Below are 20,262 nucleotides of genomic sequence, written 5' to 3'. Positions count from 1 at the left end.
TGGACTCCTTTTCCCTATTCTACCTACCTAACATTCCCTCCTCAAGAGATGAGAGGCCCAATTCTTTGGGAATTGGGGCGTCGAGGTCTTTCTGGCTACTTCCTGCTGAACTGGGATGGCGAGGGGTATTGGGCCTCCCCCTCTTGCTAGTCTCAAGCCTCAGAGTCCTTATAGCAGTGTCTATCTAAGGGTGAGTGATATTTTCCGTGGTCGGCTGTAGTTTTATATCTTTGTTGAACTGGCACTGAATGTTGTAGCTGGTTGACCTGGGCAGAGACAAAACAGGTTAGACAATTGACAGTACATGGAATAATCATAAGCATCATCAATATAGCATAACAAGGACTAGTAGGGACATTAGTCAATTTTAAATTCACATAGCCAGGATGGCTCAAGTCCCTCCTTGTTCAGGGATCAGAAGATCTATCTCCTGTCTGTTTTGGAGTACAGTCTCTGTCAAGCTGTGTTGGCTCTTTAGAGTTATCCTGATAAATTTTATCCCCAGAATCCAGATTTTGGGGGTGTTCATTAGAATGGCACTCATTGGTAGTCCTGAATAGGTATCTGAGATCTTTCAGGGGCTCACGGGTGTATTGAATATCTTCTTCTGTTTTCTTCCATGGCTTGACCCGTGAGTAGTGGATCCAGGAGTCATGTCCTGGTACCTTGACTGCTGTGGGGGTAGAAAGTATTACAGGGTAGGGGCCCTTCTACGTTGAGCCTTTGGGGACCCATCTTTCCAGACTTTAATTAGGACTTGAGTCCCTGGACCATATAGTGGTGACTCTTTAGAATCTTTTGGGTCCTGGTTCATACCCCACAAGTGTATATCCTGTTGGAATTGCCCACTGGCTATGATATAAGACTGGAGGGTCTGAACCTCTGGATCTAGGAAGAGGTCATTGACATAAACAAAAGGTCTCCCATATAGCATCTCATAAGGACTAAGACCAACCTGTTCCTTAGGGACAATGCGGGTGCAGAGGAGAGCTACTGGAAAGCCTCCTTCCATCCGAGGGAGGTCTCCTGGGTTATCTTTTTTATCGCTGATTTTAAGAATTGATTGACTCTTTCTACTTTTCCTGAAGATTGAGGCCTCCAGGCACCATGGAGATAATAAGTAATGCCCAATGCTTTCGAGACCCCTTGGGTGACCTTAGAAGTAAATGATGTCCCATTGTCACTTTGTAATGACCTGGGCAGACCAAATCTTGGAATGATTTCATGGAGCAGTTTTTTTTACCACCTCCTCAGCCTTCTCAGTCCGGGTAGGAAAGCCTTAAATCCATCCTGTAAATGTATCTATCATGACTAATAGGTGTTTATACCCTTGAGAAACTGGCATCTGGGTGAAGTCCATCCACCAGTCTTCTCCTGGGTAGGCCCCACGTCGTTGGACGGGCTGGGCCAGCTGAGGTCTTCAAGCTCCTTGGAGGTTGTTTAATTGGCAAGTGGGACAAGAGGAGACCACCTGTCTTATAGTTGTTTGGAGGCCTGTTCCTCTGAAGGACCTTTCTAGTAATCTTTGGAGGGCCTTTTCTCCTAAATGAGTAGTGGCATGTAAGGAGTTAACCAGCTTCCATTGGAGGTTCCCAGGCAGAAAAAGGAGTCCCTCCTTTCGGAACCACCCCATATGATCTTCTTGAAAGCCCTCGCTCTTAGCTTTAAGAGTCTCACCTTCAGTATATGAAGGAGTTTCTGGCAAATTAGTCTGTGGAACTAGGGTGGCAATCCCTATTAGTTCATGGTTCTGTAATGCTGCTCCCCTAGCTGCCTGATCAGCTGCTTGGTTCCCTCGTGCCACTTCCATGCTCCCTTTTTGGTGCCTTTTATAGTGGGAGACTGAAACCTCAGTGGGCAGATGGACTGCCTCCAAGAGTAGAAGAATCTGATCACCACATTTGATTGTGGACCCTCGGGTGGTCAAGTGGCCCCATTCTTTCCAAATAGCTACATGTGCATGTAGCACCAGACAGGCATACTTGGAGTCAGTGTAAATGGCTATTTGTTTTCCTTTTCCCAGCTCTAAAGCTTGAGTCAGGGCTATGAGCTCAGCTAATTGGGCTGAAGTACCTGGTGGCAAAGGCTTAACCTCTATGGTCTCAAAATTGGAGACTACTGCATACCCAGCTCTTCTTTTTCCACCCAAGACAAAGCTGCTTCCATCAGTGTACCAGATTTCCTCAGGATTGGTCAGAGGATCTTCTGACAACCCCTCTAGGGGTTTTGTCCAGTGGTCCAAGGTTTCTAGACAAGAGTGAAAGGGAAGAGAGCCCTCGGGGGTAGGCAGGAGGGTGGCTGGGTTAAGAACCTCACAAGGGGATACAGTGAGGCCTGGATTTTCCATCAGCATTACTTGATATCTGAGGATTTTTTGATCAGACATCCATAAATGGCCTCTCCCATTTAGGAGTTGTTTTACTTGGTAGCTGGTAAAAATAGTTTGCCCCCAAAGGAGAGTTTTAAAGCATCTTCTATCATGATTGCAATAGCTGCAAGATTTCGAAGGCAGGGGGCCCAGCCTCGGGTAGTTGGATCGAGCTTTTTGGATACATAAGCTACAGGCTGGGGCTCAGATCCCAACCTTTGAATTAACACTGTCAAGGCTATTCTCTCTCTTTCATGGACATAAAGTTGGAATGCTTTTTCTGGGTCTGGCAACCTCAAGGCAGGTGCCTGAGTTAAGGCCTGTTTTAGTGTAGCCTCTGCCTTCTTTTGAGGAGTTCCCCACATCAGTGGGGTTAAATCATCTCGTTCCTTTAAGCTTTCATATAAGGGCTGGGCAATTAGAGCATAGTTGGGTATCTAGATTCTGCAATACGCAGTTAGCCCCAGGAAAGCTCGCAATTGTTTTCGAGTCATGGGGGAGGGCAACTGGAGGATTCCTTGTACCTGATCAGAGGACAGCCTCCTGGACCCATGTGTAATCTGAACTCCCAGGTAAGTGACCTTTGTCTTGACCATCTGTGCCTTAGCACGGGAGACTTTATATCCCCTTTCTGCCAAGAAGTTTAGAACCTGAATTGCATGTTGTTGGGCACTTTTCTCATCTGGAGAGCAGATTAGTAGGTCATCTACGTATTGTAATATTTTCCCATTGGGTCCCAGGTCCAGATCTAGAAGGTCCTGGTTAAGGGCCTGTCCAAACAGGTGGGGGCTATCTCTGAACCCCTGAGGTAATACTGTCCAAGTCATCTGTTGGTGTTTTTCTCCTGGGGCCTCCCACTCAAAGGCAAAAAGATATTGGGATTCTTTAGCTAGTGGTATGCAAAAAAATGCATCTTTGAGATCCAAGATTGTAAACCACTTGGCACTGGGTGGGATTTCTCCCAAGATTACATAGGGATTGGGTACTGTGGGATGGAGGGGGACTACAGCTTCATTTATGATCTGGAGATCTTGAGCCATTCGCCAGGTTCCATCTGTTTTCTTTACTGAGAGGATTGGGGTGTTACATGGCGAACTGGAGGGGACCAATAGCCCACAAGCAAGGAATTTATTTATTAAAGGCTGTAGTCCCTCTCAAGCCTCTCTTTTGAGAGGGTATGGTTTCCGGTTAGGAAACCAAGTGGGATCTCCAAGGACAATGATGACCGGTTCAGCTTGGTGGGCTCGTCCAGGAATCGTCTGGTCCCACACCTGGGGGTTAATTTTGTCTTCCCATAGTTTTTGGCCCCTCTCTATTGAAGGTGTAATGGATTCTTTAGTAGTAACCAGGAGCTGTAGAGCTTTAGGGGCTGAAAAACTTCCCATCACAAGGGAGTATATCTCTTCCCAATAAGGGAGTAGGACACTCAGGGACCACCAGAAACTGGTGGGAAAATATTTGTCCATCCCAGCAACAAAGAAGTGCTCGGGTGAATCTTTTAGTAGTTGCTTTTCCTGTAGCACCCAAAATGGTACAGGTTTGGGAGGAGAAGGCTCCGGAGTAGGAGATCAAGACAGAGTAGGTAGCCCCTGTGTCAACCAAGAAATTTTCGGACCTACCTGCCACATCCAGTTGCACCCTTGGCTCCAGCCCGTGATGGTTATCTGTGTCAGGCAGGCTGGCTGGAGTGGGCCGCTTCAGTCCTCTTGAACCATCATGAGGGTAGGCTTGGCACTTGACCTTGAGGCTCTTGGGTCTCGAGGGCAGACTGCCGCCCAATGTCCCAGTTGATGGCATTTGTGGCAAGCCATTCTAGGAGACTGGTCACGGTTTGGACACTCTTGGCCCAATGCCCCGCCTGTCTACAGATCAGGCATTTGTCTCGTGCCTTGTCCTTCAAGGACTCAGGGTTTGCCATAGGGCTTCTCTGGAGAGCGGCCAGCATCTGGGCATGCCTTGTCTCTTTCTTTTTCTCCCTCTCCTGGGCCTTGGCCTCCTTCTCCTGTTCTCTGTTATAAAAGGTATTGGTGGCTGTCTGGACCATCTCATCTAAAGAGGCAGCAGGGTCCTGCTGTTGTAGCTGTTGTAACTTAATTCTGATATCTGATGCACATTGGGACAGGAATTTGTCCTTTAAAATCACCTGTCCCTCGTAAGAGTCTAAGTCCAGATTGGTAAACTTTTGGAGTGCCTCTTTTAGCCTTTCCAGAAAGGCAATGGGGTTCTCATTGGGCTCTTGAGTTATTGTTGAGACCCGGCCATAGCTAATTACTTTTTGTTGGGCTGTTTTCAGTCCTCTCTTCACGCAGATTAGAAAATGATCTCTTTCCCAGGTGTGCTCAGGGTCATTATAATTTCAATTAGGATCGGAGGCAGGAACTGCGGTTTCCCCTACTGGATATCTATCACTGGACATGTGAAGCCCTGTTGCATATCTCTGGGCTTCCTTTAAGACCCTAGTATGTTTAGGGTCAGATAAAGTTTGAGTAAATATGACCATGATGTCTTTCCATGTCAAGTCAAAGGCCAAGGTAATATGTTGGAATGTATCTATATATTTGCCTGGGTCATCTGTATAGCTTCCCAGGTCTTGTTTGATCTGTCTTAGTTCTAAAAGGGAGAAGGGCTTATGGACCCGGGTTGGTCTGAATTCTTCTCCAGTTTCAACTAAGGGACATACTCGAGCTGGCTTTTGTGGAGGGGGTGCTTCCAGATATGGGGGCACGTTTGGATACAAGGAAGGAGCACCAGGCAACTCGGGAGCTGTGGGAGGTGAGCCTTCACGAGGGCGTTCCTTTTCTTGGTTGCCTGTGCCTAATACCATTTGCCTAGTGGGCTCACTTTTAGGGTGTACAACAATCCCATACTTAAGACAGAGTTCCTGTATGTCTCTTAGTCGGAAGAAAATTTGGACATAAGGGATCTCTGTCCACTTCCCTTGTCTTTTGCAGAATAATTCTAATTGCAGGATGGTATTGTAATTTAAAGTTCCATCCTCAGGCCAGTGTTCCTCGTCCCCCAGTGGATACTGTGGCCACACAGTGGCACAAAAGAATTTCAAGCGACTTCTCCTTAGAGCTAGAGGGTTGAACAGCTTCCATTTATCAAGGATGCATCTCAAGGGCATCTGCTGGGAAGTGGATTGGTTATTTCCCATCTGAAAGACAGTCATGACAGGGAGAAAAGAAAATGACATCTTTCGATTTTTATGGGTGGACTTCCTTAGGGGTGAGTCTTTCTGAAGCTTATCCTACCCAGAACTGTTGCAACCTGAGAGCCAGGCGTCCCTGGGTCAGGGATCAGATCCCCAGGCAGGCTGAGGCATGACAGCCTCCTAGAGATCCAATCCCTGGGCAGGTCGAGGCGTGACGGCCTCCTGAGAATTGGGTCCCTGGGCAGGTCGAGGTGTGATGACCTCCTGGGACCCCTGGGACTGGCGGATCCCCGAGCAGGTTGAGGCATGACAACCTTTTGAGGACCAGATCCCTAGGCATGTCAAGGCGTGATGACCTCCTGGGACCCCAGGACTGGAGTTGGGTGTCCCCAAGGTCTCCAGTGTAACCAGTACTGGGTAGGATTAGGGGATTGGATATTATAAAATATTTTCCTACCAAGGCCAGCTATTTTCTGATTGTCTCTCCAGAAGATTGTAGAGGCAACCTTATGGGTCTGGATGGGGCTCAAGAAAAGAGCATGAAACAGGAGGGAAGGGGGCAGAGCACAACCTTTGAAAGAATGACATAGCACAAGGGTATAATGTAAACCAATTAAAACCATTTGGGTCCAGATGACAAGTCAAATTCAAGTAAACCTTAATCCCCGATCTATAAGCCAACAGACACACCCAGAGGTGGCAGGACAGCTCCAAGGCACTGTCAAAAGATGGAGGAGTGGGTGGTTCCCCAATGGCCGGGATGATCCTCTCACTCATTAGCATGTGAATTCACCACGCTCGCAAAACCAGGCTGCCATTCCACGGCCAGTACCCTGTAGAGTGGGCGCTTCTCTCTGAATCTTAACAAGTCTCAGTTCAGTTCAGTTCAGTCGCTCAGTTGTGTCCAACTCTTTGCGACCCCATGAATCACAGCACGCCAGGCCTCCCTGTCCATCATCAACTCCCAGAGTTCACTCAGACTCACGTCCATCGAGTCAGTGATGCCATCCAGCCATCTCATCCTCTGTCGTCCCCTTCTCCTCCTGCCCCCAATCCCTCCCAGCATCAGAGTCTTTTCCAATGAGTCAACTCTTCACATGAGGTGGCCAAAGTACTGGAGTTTCAGCTTTAGCATCATTCCTTCCAAAGAAATCCCAGGGCTGATCTCCTTCAGAATGGACTGGTTGGATCTCCTTGCAGTCCAAGGCACTCTCAAGAGTCTTCTCCAACACCACAGTTCAAAAGCATCAATTCTTCGGTGCTCAGCTTTCTTCACAGTCCAACTCTCACATCCATACATGCCCACTGGAAATACCATAGCCTTGACTAGACAAACATTTGTTGGCAAAGTAATGTCTCTGCTTTTGAATATACTATCTAGGTTGATCATAACTTTCCTTCCAAAGAGTAAGCATCTTTTAATTTCATGGCTGCAGTCACCATCTGCAGTGATTTTGGAGCCCCCCAAAAATAAAGTCTGACACTGTTTCCACTGTTTCCCCATCTGTTTCCCATGAAGTGATGGGACCGGATGCCATGATCTTCGTTTTCTGAATGTTGAGCTTTAAGCCAACTTTTTCACTCTCCTCTTTCACTTTCACCAAGAGGCTTTTTAGTTCCTCTTCACTTTCTGCCATAAGGGTGGTGTCATCTGCATATCTGAGGTTATTGATATTTCTCCCGGCAATCTTGATTCCAGCTTGTGTTTCTTCCAGTCCAGCGTTTCTCATGATGTACTCTGCATTAACAAGTCTACCTCTTATCTATCGCTTTGACTCTCAATGAATTTTTGCAATGAGACCTCAGAGCCTGAGCTTTATTAGGTCCTGAAGCCGGGCACCCTGGGGTTTTGGTCGGGTTCAAGTCCCTACCGGAAAGAGAGCTGAAGGACAGGAGGAAAAAGCAGTGGGAAAAACGTGTCAAGGAATCTCCTTCATAGCCCGCCAGAAAATTTGCTAAATATCTGACCGGTGCTCAGTTTCATTGGTCTGATCCTTGGCACAGAGAAGAGAAAGGACAAAAGAACCCCTACCTGCTTGTGTAATAGCTACTGGAGTTCAGCAGATAGCGCCTTTGGGACATGTTGAGGAGCAGTCTCTCCAGAGTCCCTCAGTTGTGTTCCCTGTCGCCTGCTTGTTCGCGGGAGGTTTGAGGAAACAAGAAACGAGAGATTGTAAAGGAATTAAGACTTCGTTAGGCATGTCCCTCCAGCCATAGGAGCAAGGACCTCTTACCTTAACCAGAGGTCTTTTGCAATCTGAGACTGGGCCGCATGAGCTTTCTACTGAGTTTGTTTTTCTCTGTCTCAGTTTCCAGCACGATGGGCCTTCCCTTGCTCTGGGTTTCTTCGCCTTCCACATCTAGCATGGGAGCTTTGCTGAGTTGGGCTCCTGCTGTGCTTGGCCTCTTCCACGCTGAGGTGGTTTCAGCCAGGTTAAACCCAAGTCACGGCACCATAGATGTCACGTAGTGTATGTTCCTCTGTTCTTTCTCTTGTCACAACAAAGATTTGGAGTGATAGACATTAAAGCCCCCTCAGCGTGTCACAGCTCTCAGGTCTTGGATAGACCGTGTTATAGCTCTCAGATCTTGAATGGACCATGTTATAGCTCTTAGACAAGTCAGTGTTACAGCTCAGTGTTACAGCTCTATTTTATTTAGAAGATAGCAGGAAAATCCATCTTCAAGGCGTAAAGGCACGTCGATCCACAGACACGAGGAGAAAAGCGCCCCAGCGCATTGGGGAGAGACAGCGAGCTAGCTTTGGCTCCTCTATTTAAACATTTATCTCTCTCTGGGTCTGTCCTATGTAAATTGGACCAGCCAGGAGTGTTGTTTATTTTACCTGAGGTCCTCACTCTGGTCCTCAGACCTTCTTTTGTTCTATTTTCGCGGGCTTTTCCCTTCTTTGTCTTTTAGCCACCACCATTTTGGACTCCTTTTCCCTATTCTACCTACCTAACAGGGATCAAGCACATCCCCATGGAAAAGAAATGCAAAAAAGCAAAATGGCTGTCTGGGGAGGCCTTACAAATAGCTGTGAAAAGAAGAGAAGCGAAAAGCAAAGGAGAAAAGGAAAGATATGAGCATCTGAACACAGAATTCCAAAAAATAGCAATAAAAGATAAGAAAACTTCTTCAGCGATCAATGCAAAGAAATAGAGGAAAACAACAGAATGGGAAAGACTAGAGATCTCTTCAAGAAAATTAGAGATACCAAGGGGACATTTCATGCAAAGATGGGCTCGATAAAGGACAGAAATGGTATGGACCTAATGGAAGCAGAAGATATTAAGAAGAGGTGGCAAGAATACACAGAAGAACTGTACAAAAAAGATTTTCACGACTCAGATAATCACGATGGTATGACCACTCATCTAGAGCCAGACATCCTGGAATGTGAAGTCAAGTAGGCCTTAGAAAGCATCACTAGAACAAATCTAATGGAGGTGATGGAATTCCAGTTGAGCTATTTCAAATCCTGAAAGATGATGCTGTGAAAGTGCTGCATTCAACATGTCAGCAAATTTGGAAAACTCAGCAGTGGCCACACAACTGGAAAAGGTCAGTTTCATTCCAATCCCAAAGAAAGCCAATGCCAAAGAACGCTCGAACTACCACACAATTGCACTCATTTCACATGCTAGTAAAGTAATGCTCAAAATTCTCCAAGCCAGGCTTCAGCAGTATGTGAACCATGAACTTCCTGATGTTCAAGCTGGTTTTAGAAAAGGCAGAGGAACCAAAGATTAAATTGCCAACATCTGCTGGATCATGGGAAAAGCGAGGGAGTTCCAGAAAAACATATATTTCTGCTTTATTGACTATGCCAAAGCCTTTGACTGTGTTGATCACAATAAACTGTGGAAAACTCTGAAAGAGATGGGAATACCAGACCACCTGACCTGCCTCTTGAGAAACCTGTATGCAGGTCAGGAAGCAACAGTTAGAACTGGACATGGAACAACAGACTGGTTCCAAATAGGAAAAGGAATATGTCAAGGCTGTATATTATCACCCTGCTTATTTAACTTATATGCAGAGTACATCATGAGAAACGCTGGGCTGGAAGAAACACAAGCTGGAATCAAGATTGCTGGGAGAAATATCAATAACCTCAGATATGCAGATGACACCACCCTTATGGCAGAAAGTGAAGAGGAACTAAAAATCCTCTTGATGAAAATGAAAGTGGAGAGTGAAAAAATTGGCTTAAAGCTCAACATTCAGAAAATGAAGATCATGGCATCCGGTCCCACCACTTCATGGGAAATAGTTGGGGAAACAGTGGAAAGTGTCAGACTTTATTTTTCTGGGCTCCAAAATCACTGCAGATGGTGACTGCAGCCATGAAATTAAAAGACACTTATTCCTTGGAAGGAAAGTTATGATCAACCTAGACAGCATATTCAAAAGCAGAGACATTACTTTGCCAACAAAGGTTTGTCTAGTCAAGGCTATGGTTTTTCCTGTGGTCGTGTATGGATGTGAGATTTGGACTGTGAAGAAAGCTGAGTGCCAAAGAATTGATGCTTTTGAACTGTGGTGTTGGAGAAGACTCTTGAGAGTCCCTTGGACTGAAGGAGATCCAACCAGTCCATTCTGAAGGAGATCAGCCCTGGGATTATTTGGAGGGAATGATGCTGAAGCTGAAACTCCAGTACTTTGGCCAACTCATGCAAAGAGCTGACTCATTGGAAAAGACTCTGATGCTGGGAGGGATTGGGGGCAGGAGGAGAAGGGGACGACAGAAGATGAGATGGCTGGATGGCATCACTGACTCAATGGATGTGCGTCTGAGTGAATTCTGGGGGTTGGTGATGGACAGGGAGGCCTGGCGTGCTGCAATTCATGGGGTCGCGAAGAGTCGGACAGGACTAAGCGACTGAAGTGAACTGAACTGAACACAACCAATATACTTACAACCATTCTGTACCCAGACAACCATTCTGTCTTTCAATTTCCGAAGTGTATTCAATATATCACATGAGATATTCAACACTTTATTTTAAAATAGGCTTTGTGTCAGATGATTTTGCCTGGCTGTAGGCTAATATATCTGTCCCGGAAAAGTTTAAGGTATGCTGGGCAGAACTATGATGTTTGGTAAGTTAGGTATAGTATACATTTTTTGACTTACTATATATCTAACTTACGATACGATTATCAGAATGTAACCTCACCATAAATCAAGGAAGACCTGCAAATAGATTCCCCCTTTTTTCAATAACCCAGAACTCCTGATTAAGATCACCTGACAGAGTCCCAGAACACTGAAACTTCTTGAGAACTAATTTTGCATCATAAGAATATTCATTTAAACAATTATCAACTGATAGCAAATTGCTAGGGCAGGAAGCTAACACCTTTTAAGGGATTTAAAATTCCAAAACATCCCCACTACACCTTGAGATGAACTTACAAAAGAATAGTTTTATAAGAGTAGTTATATTCTGTTTGTGTTATCCCTAAATTCAGATGTTGACATCCTAAAGCCCCAAAGATGATATATTAGGAGGTGCGGCACTTGAGTGATTCTCAGGTGATGAGGGTGCAGCCTTCATGAATGGGATTAGTGTGCTCATGAGACAGACCCCACAGAGACCCTTCTGCCTTGTGAAGAGCAGCAAGAAAGCCCTGGTGATGAACCAGGAAGAGGACTTGCAGAAGAATCCAGTGTGCTGGCGCCTTAATCTTGCACTTCCCAGCCCCCAGAGCTGTGGCAAATAAACTTCTATGGTTTATAAGTTTAAAATAAAAGTAGAATAGTTATTTTTTGTAACTATTATAAAAGAATAGCTGGATCTAAACGGTGTTTCTTGCAAGATGGAACAAGTTAAGTATACCTATTCAGATGGCTGAAGCATTTTACCAATATTTGTGGAAAAAATTTTTACTTGTCTTTAATAGATAATCTTGTGGAAGCTGTGGACAAAATCTGAAGAAATGGAGCTTACAGAAATATCAAATAGCAATTTGTTTTCTTAAAAAAACCTGTCTCTTATTTTTTTGTTTTTTCCCAGTTCCATGTTTGCTTTGGCCAACATTTATCTTTTTGGATGCTTAGATTTCAAAGACATGGTAAGGTCAATATTTCCAAGGGACTAAGAAAGAATTTCGAAAAAGGAACTCAGAGGCATATTTGCCTATTACCAGAAATCTAGGATTATTACCATAATGTTTTTCTTTTCCTTAATGGTTGGATAAGAGTGTTCAATAATTTTTTTTTCTGTAGTACCTGCCCCAAATATGGGAAGGTCTGGACCTGGTGGAGTCAGCTTACAGGGAGGGGACAGTCTATCAAGCCTTTCTATACATTTTCTTGACCTTCGTCAAAACTATTTCCTCACTATCAATATTTCCATAAGTTTCACACCAACTTGAGTGCCATCTTCAGTTCTTGACATTTGGTTCTCTGATTTTCCCTTCCTAAACATGTTAAGGAAATGTTTTGTATATATACAGCCAAGGTATTCTGTATATACTTCTATCTTCTTTCTTTTCTTCTTCCTTTCTCTTTCTTTTTTTTCTTTAATCTGATCTTCCTATAGGTACCAAGAGGACATTTGTTTAAGAGTAGAGCTCTCTTAAAAATCCTTTAGCAGGCTTCCCTAATGATTCAGTGGTAAAGAATCCGCCTTCCAATGCAGGAGACATGGGTTTGATCCTTGATGCAGGAAGACCCCATATGCTCCAGAGCAACTAAGCCTGTGCAACATGATGACTGAACCTATGTTCTTGAGCGTAGGACCTGCATTACTGAGCCCGTGATCCCAACTACTGAAGCCCATGTGCCCTAGAGCCTGTGGTCCAAAACAGGAGAAGCTACCACAGTGAGAACGAGAAGCCCACACACTAGAGAGTAGCACTTTCTCTGCACGATTAGAGAAAAGCTCGCGAGCAATGAAGACCCAGGACAGCCAGAAATAGAATAAATTAATTTTTAAAAATCCTTTTAGAGACCCCTGGTGGTAAAGTAGTTAAGAACCCTGCCAACGCAGGGGACACGGGTTTGATCTCTGATGTGGGAAGATTCCACATGCCGTGGGGCAACTAAGCCCATGCGCCACAACTACTGAGCCCAGGCTCTGCAACTATGGAACCTGGGAACCTGGATGGAGCCCATGCGCATAACAAGAGAAGCCCCTGCAACGAGTTCACCCACTACAACTAGAGATAGCCCCGCTAGCAGCAACTAGAGAAAGCCTGCATACAGCAAGGAAGACCCAGAGCAGCCATACATAAATAAGTGAATAAACAAATAAAATGTAAAAAATCTTTTAGGTGTACAAGTCCAAATCTTCAATGTATCTATTTCAGTTCTGACTCCAGCCAGTGAGTATTTTTACAGCTTAAAACCAATATTAGGGTTTACCCATGGACACCAGTGGTGTTCTCTAAGAAATGTAGCCTTCTCAAGATGCAGAGCCTCTGCAGAGAAAGCCTAAGAAAGCAAAGACTTTGCTTGTCTCAGGTGAAAAATAAACCTCTGTCTCCCACAAAGTGAGACATCTTAAATCACTGATCTCCAAACCTGGGTTACCAGAAAAGTGATAATGCTGTGTGGATTTCCCCTCAAAACCAGGCAACAAAGGTAGGGACCAAAAAGGCGCCTTTTGAATTTGGACACTTTATTAAGACACACTTCCCTGTGAGCCAGCATGTTTGGACAGAGAATGCTGCCTGTCACTCCATGTCTTAGGCTTCTAGCTGGCTGTGGATGCAAGTGTGACAGAAACTGTACCCCATAAGGGGCAGAAACCGGAGGGCACATTCTCACTGGTTATAAAGCCAAGCTCTCAATACATAAAACAAAACAAATGGAGAGTCTCATCTTATAGTTTTTCATCCTTATGATAAAGGAAAACATGACTCTCACAGGCCAAGAATCAGTCACCATAGATGTTGATTACCAAAATCAAATTCACAAGAGTCATGATTCAATATCCGTTTTCACAAATGTTTTTCTCCTGCCGCTGTGAATTTGGAAAGGGACAAAGAGAAATCTTTATCCTTCTCTCTTGACTATGCTCTATAGACAGAGATTTGAGACTGACATGGTAAGACCTCTTACCTTCTGCTGGTCTGTTGTCGGTTATCCCATATCTCAACTGCAGTCTCCAGGGAGAGTGGAGTGTCCCAGCCTTTCGCTGTCCCATCCTCATCATTAGAAACTGTACAAGAGGAAACATGTGTTTCCTTTTACCCTTTTCAGCTTTTCCCCATGGCTCTGTAACCAAAGACAAATTAACAAGAGAAAAGGAAACAAAACATATACATCTCATGTATACTTGTAAGAAATGCAGGGATGACTAACTCAAGGAGGAAGCCAGAATTTGGACTTACATTTTATCTTAACCAAAGAACAATGTATTTTTAAGCGAGCAACAAGACAGAGGAACAGAGTACTAGGCTTGCAAGAGTGGCAAATTGTGGGACAGTAAATACATTAGAGAATACTGGAAGATAATCGCTAGTCAGCAAAGGCTCTTTTGCAGAGTCCTCAGGTGCTGTCTTGGGGCTGATAAGTGTCTAGTGTTTCAAATGATTAATTTCTGCACACATTTATGTTTTACTTTAGGAAAATAGAGGGAGGAAGAGGACTTTTCTTGAATCTGCTTCTTCTCAACTGCCTTCAGCTCAAAACAATCCTTGTGCCAAAGGGGAAGATTTTGGGTGGCATAATTCTGCTATTCTTTTGTAGGTTTTACTATACTGTTTTCTTGCTTTACAATGACTCTTTATGTTCTAACATGAGAAAGTGAAGTAAGACATTGTCAGAAAGGACTTAGCAATGTTCACATGAGGCTTACTTATAACAGTAAAATATTGATTTACAAAGTAACTACTGAGAAACAACCAAAAGAGTCAGCATAGGAATCTGTGATCAACGTGGTGCTTCGCTATCCACCTATCAGAACAACAGGCAGTGTGTCACATTCTTTGTGGAAAGTGTACATAAAATACTTTTAAGTGAAAAAGATGAAGACATCGTAATGAAAGCGGATAAAAAACTTAGTGCAAATGAATGTTAATCAAAGATGGGAGCACATTTTCCATTGTGTAATATGTTCATTCAGGGTTTTTTTCTTTCTAGTTGCTCACATTCATAATCAAATAGGAGGAAGTTCCTCTTTGGGCAATAGAGCTAATGCCAGTTCTTTCTGAGCAATGTCTTCAAGCAATATCATTTCATGATTTTCTTGCAATTAACTCTTAGGACATCAAAACTTTTAGCGTAAGTGAAGCAATAAACATTCCCTGCTTTCCATGTGTCTCCAAGGGTGGAGCTCCCAAACTGGTCAGAAAAGACGGAAGGGAAAAGATGTTAAATAGCAAGTCCAGCTCACCTGGTCAACTTGGACATTTGGCTTCTGTCAACATGAAGGCTCTCCTTATTCTGGGGCTTCTGCTCCTTTCTGTTGCTGTCCAGGGCAAGACATTTGAGAGGTGTGAGCTTGCCAGAACTCTGAAGAAACTTGGATTGGCTGGCTACAAGGGAGTCAGCCTGGCAAACTGTAAGTTAACTATTCTTCATCCTTCCAAATAGTCAGCCAGCTGTGGAACAGATACTAACTGAGGAAGAAGAATAAGAAAGGGACTTTGAGTGAATGGCTTTTTTTTTTTTTTCCTTGAAGGGTTTGTACATTTACAATGGGTGAAACACATCAGCTCAGAATCAGATGTACCTAGGGAAGAACTGAAGCATGGGAGGGTCAAATTCTATACCATTCTAAGCATGCCAGGTCTTGCTGTACTCCTCTAGTGCCACTAAACTTGCCAGCTGGCACTTGTAGGGTGACTACAAGATATATTTCAGCCCTCAGCCATTTCCAGCTTGCAATTTGGGTTCTGCAAGCAAGAGTAAGGCAGTATTTTTGTCATTTTTAATCCTCCTACCATGATGCTGGGTTTTTAACAGCCAAGTTTTTTAAAAAATTACATTGAACTCTTAGAACAGGGACTGTAGGAACCTGTTTCTCCTCAATCAATATCTGGATAAGGAACCCTGAAATGTAGCATGAAATAACATTCTATTATTCTGACTCTAGTTCATTAATTATTTGTCATTTTCTTCCACAGAATTCAATATGTGTATTTTAGTCCATTTTATTGTTCAGAGGAAAAGTTCCTTTTTATTTCAGTCCATAATGGATCCATGTCAACATTGTATTTTTTGTCAGAGTGAATTCAGACATTTCTGCTCCATAACTATTTTTCAGTACATGAAAAATGGACAGAGATGGATGGATGGATGACACTGTCTTTCCTATCCTATGATTCTTATTGTTTGGATTCTAATTTGATATCCAAATTCACCTTTAGGTATCATAAGAAATTTTCTTTCTCCTAGTAAATCCTTATTTTTCCTAGTACAAATGTTTTTACATTAGTATATGCATCTGCTGCTAGTGACCAAACCCATTTAACCACTCTGTTGATTTTTCTATTCTAGGCTCAATCTTACCTGGGGCATGGGAGCAATGGGAGACACAGCTATTTTAATATTTTTTACAACATGTTATCTTGTTTCATTAGTATTAGCAAGTGATTTGCTAACAAAAGAATTCTCCTAAGGGCCCCTAACACCAAATGTTAAAGTATTTACAAGTAAAATATATCTTTATGCTTCTAAAATAAGTCATTAGTAAAATAGAATTGTGCTATGAAATATAAGTCATATGATGTTGCTGTGTATTACTAAAAATATATTGTTTTTTTCAGGGATGTGTTTGGCCAAAGGAGAAAGCGGTTATAACACACAAGCTAAAAACTATAGTCCTGGATTCAAAAGCACTGATTATGGGATATTTCAGATCAACAGCAAATGGTGGTGTAATGATGGCAAAACCCCAAAAGCAGTTAACGGCTGTGGTGTATCCTGCAGTGGTAAGATAAGATAATGTTGAGTGATGGCACAGGTCCCATTTGATGGTACCTATAAGAAGAGAGATTTAATACAAATGAAAAGGTCTTGAAGAGTTCATGAGGGACCAGAAACACTCCATCTTAACTTCTAGAAACTGCTTTATCACCTACCTCATAATTCCTTAAGTAAGAAATTAAAAAGCTGGTATCATAGAAGGTTGCTGTTTGCTAACATACAATGTTGGAATGATCTATCACTGTATTATAACTGGACATGTTGATGCTTTATAAAGAACAATGCCATTCCTACTAATTTACCTGGTTGGGAGAGGTTTAGGGATAATTTGGCTGTGTGGTTTTTTTTTTAAAAATTTTAAAATATGTACTTTTTTATGTATATATTATACAGTAGGGGTTTTTGGCTGAGTGATCTTAAAGTGAATTAGAAACATTATCACATTTCATTCCTAAATTCTTTAGTTTGCATATCTCAAACATACACTTCCTATTTAATCACTGTCATTCTAACAAGTTAATATATGGATTTGTTTTTAATTGGGGTGAAACAAATATTCTATTGAGTTCCTTTTAAAACTGAGATAACATATGCAATATTTAGGGCTTCCCTGGTGGGGCTGGTAGTAAGGACCCTCCTGACATTGCAAGAGATGTGAGATACAGGTTCAATCTCCGGGTTGGGAAGATCCTCTGAAGGAGAGTATGGCAACCCACTCCAGTATTCTTGCCTGGAAAATCAACATGAACAGAGGAGCCTGAGGGGCTACAGTCCATGGGGTCGCAAAGAGTCACACATGCACGTGTGCTCACACAAAATTTATTGCATAAAATATTGGAGAAGTATGCAAATTTGATATTGTTTAATTTTTAATATTAAAATTCCTAATAAAGAAGATTCATGTCTGGACATATCTTTTATATACAGTTAGTTTAGTTTAAAAAATTATTTGTATTATACAATAATCTGTGGTCATTGAATAAAAGTTCTACCACGCAGAGACTTATGACCACGGTAACTTGTGGTCTCCACATCTTCTTTCAGAATACACATCACTCACGTACATGAATGTAAAGCTATATAATCCACATTTGTACCCACATACAAACATGTAAGCAATATGCTTCAACAAAAATGAAATTGTACTATATTTACTACTTTACAATTTGCTCATTATTGCACAATATCATTTTTCTCAACAAATATCAATGTTATTACTTTTTCTGGATGAATAGAATTTCACTAAATATTCTAACATTTATTAATCCAACTCTTGTATTGATATGTACATCTTGGATACATCACTTATTACTTTTCTTGTTTTGGAATGAATTTTCACTAGTAGAACTGCTGAGCAAAAAACTGCTAGACTGGTTTCTGCTTGTTTGTTTTTGTTTTGTTTTCAAAGTGTCCAGTGAAAAGAGAACCTTCTGTCATATTAGTTAATAGTTTCAGAGGCCAAATGACATTGGCAAACAAAAAACAGAATGTTTTATTTCATGCCAAATGGGATAGAATGGAGAGAGAGAGTTTTCTCCCAGTATTCACAGATATAGGGACTCTTAAAAAAATAATTGTATTTGTTCTTTCCTCAGCCTAAGAAAATAAAGCTGGCTGCACTTAAAATTTACATGAATTTCTGTGAACATTGTCCTCATTTCTCACCACCTCTTTTTCAGCTTTGCTGAAAGATGACATCACTCAAGCTGTAGCATGTGCAAAGAAGATTGTCAGTCAGCTAGGCCTTACAGCATGGTATGTTATTTCTTTGTTTTTGTTTTCCATACAGTGTTGTTAAGATGTAATTGACACACAGTACTTCATAAATTTAAGGTGTACAGCATAATGACTTAGTACATCATGAAATGATTATCACAGTAAGTTTAGTGAACATGCATGATCTCAATGGATACAAATTTAAAGAAACACAATGCAATACTGTTAAGCAATTATCCTTCATTTAAAAATAAATTAAAAAATTAAAGAAACAGAAGAAAAAAATTTTGTGATGAAAAATCTTGTGATTTACTCTCTAATCTATTTTCATATGTGAGACACAGCAGTGTTAATTCTATTCATCATGTTGTACATCACATTTCCAGTGTTTACTTGTCTTATAATAGGTTTGTATCTTCCAGTGTTCTTGCCTGGAGAACCCCAGGGACAGGGGAGCCTGGTGGGCTGCCGTCTATGGGGTCACACAGAGTCGGACAGGACTGGAGCGACTTAGCAGCAGCAGCAGCAGCAGTACTTTCCAATGCTTTCATCCAATTCCCCACCCTCACCCCACCCACAATACCCACAATTGGTAACCACAAATCTGATTTCTTTTTCTGAGTTTGTTTGTGTTTCAAGTATAATGGCCCTTCAACACTATGTAAGTTCCCTTCACAGAGCAAGGTATAGGCTAAGCGTTAAAGGACAGAACTGGGGTCTTCTCTATGGCTAAGATTCTATGCTTTCAATGTAGGAGGAGGGGGTCTGATACCTGGTTGTGGAACTAAGACACCACAGGCCATGTGGTGTGGTCAAAGAAAGGTGTGTGTGAGAGAGTAGGGAGTGGTTTTATCTTACTGTTATGAAAAAGTGTGGGAAGATTCTCTAAGACCAAGGGAATTGAAAATGGAAAATCTAAATATTAAGATTTATGCTAAACAGTGTATTACATAGAAACAATCTACTTTCACCTCAATTTATTCTAAGGACTTCTAGAATTTTTAAGTTTTTCCACACTCTACCAATTCCTTGTCATATCTTAAAATTATTTTTGAAAGTAAGTAAATATGGAATACACTTTGCAGTTGTGTTGTGGACTACACAAGACTCAACATTTGTGTTCAGCATTCTGTGAAGACTTGGGGAGATGTGACGGCCTTGGTATACATGTCTCCAGTTAATAAATAAGCAATACTTGGATCTGTCTGTATCTTGTATTTCATGGACTGATTAACTATTTTGTTCTTACAAAGGATTTGAAGTATGTATAACACAATGAAGATATGTTTTAATCTTATTATCATTTCTTTTACCTTTTTCTACAGGGTGGCATGGACAAACAAGTGTCAAAACCGAGACCTCACGAGTTATGTTAAGGGTTGCGGAGTGTAACTGTGGAGTTTTCGTCTTCAGCTCATTTTGTCTCTTTTTCATATTAAGGAAATAATCGTTCAGTAAAAGGTTATACTACCACTCTTTCAAACAAATAATATTTTTACTGAAGCAGCATATGGTCTTTCTTCTAAGAGGCTGACGTTTACCTCACGTGTTTATTGTTTGATATTGGGCCTACAACATTTTTCAGCTTGCTAACAGAACTAATGCTGGTGAATATTTGTCTAAAATCTTCAGTATCAAATGTATCTCTGGTACATTTAGTTCTTAATCAAAGAGATAACCCAGACTTAATCTTGAATGATATAAGTACTCCCCAATATTCAACAAAATAGAACAAAAGAATATCTCTAAGCAAATTGATCTTAGGCAAAATGCCCCTCCTGAGTAATGCATGTGAACTTTGTCATCTGTTCAAATCAAAAGAGTTCTTAATCAAAGAGATAAACAAATGCCTTGAATGAAAAAAGCCAAAAAATCAAAAAATTTTGTTTTCATAAAAGTGTGACCATTGAACTTTAAAATGTTTTAGTAGAAATGTTGCATTTAAACAGCTTTAAAAATAAACTCACAGTTTATACATCAACCTAAATTTAGCATTTAAACAGTAAAATAAAACTCATTTAGGCATCCTGCTTTATGCTGAAGGAATGCTGATCCTGAAGAAATATAAAGAAGGATTAGATGAGCTGTTGATTTTCCTTAGTTTTATTAGCTTAAGTTCATGAATTATGATTAAATTCA

General features: G+C 41.9%; 1 protein-coding gene across 2 annotated transcripts in view; it reads left to right on the top strand.

Annotated features, from left to right (window-relative positions):
* Window positions 1–18,437, top strand: part of LOC102285929 (lysozyme C, tracheal isozyme) — a 76,950-nt gene extending 58,513 nt beyond the window's left edge. For both annotated transcript variants that reach the window (XM_070370572.1, XM_070370573.1), the window contains 3 exons: window positions 14,806–15,040; window positions 16,248–16,412; window positions 18,087–18,437. In XM_070370572.1, coding sequence (XP_070226673.1) covers window positions 14,848–15,040; window positions 16,248–16,412; window positions 18,087–18,205 — 477 coding nt within the window. In that variant the 5' untranslated portion in view covers window positions 14,806–14,847 and the 3' untranslated portion in view covers window positions 18,206–18,437. The remainder of the gene's footprint in view (window positions 1–14,805; window positions 15,041–16,247; window positions 16,413–18,086) is intronic.
* The last annotated feature ends 1,825 nt before the right edge of the window (window positions 18,438–20,262 follow it).

The sequence above is a fragment of the Bos mutus genome, chromosome 5 (genome assembly GCF_027580195.1).
Source record: "Bos mutus isolate GX-2022 chromosome 5, NWIPB_WYAK_1.1, whole genome shotgun sequence".
Classification (NCBI taxonomy): domain Eukaryota; kingdom Metazoa; phylum Chordata; class Mammalia; order Artiodactyla; family Bovidae; genus Bos; species Bos mutus.
Note: the sequence above shows the minus strand (reverse complement) of the source record. Positions and strands in the feature narration are given on the sequence as shown.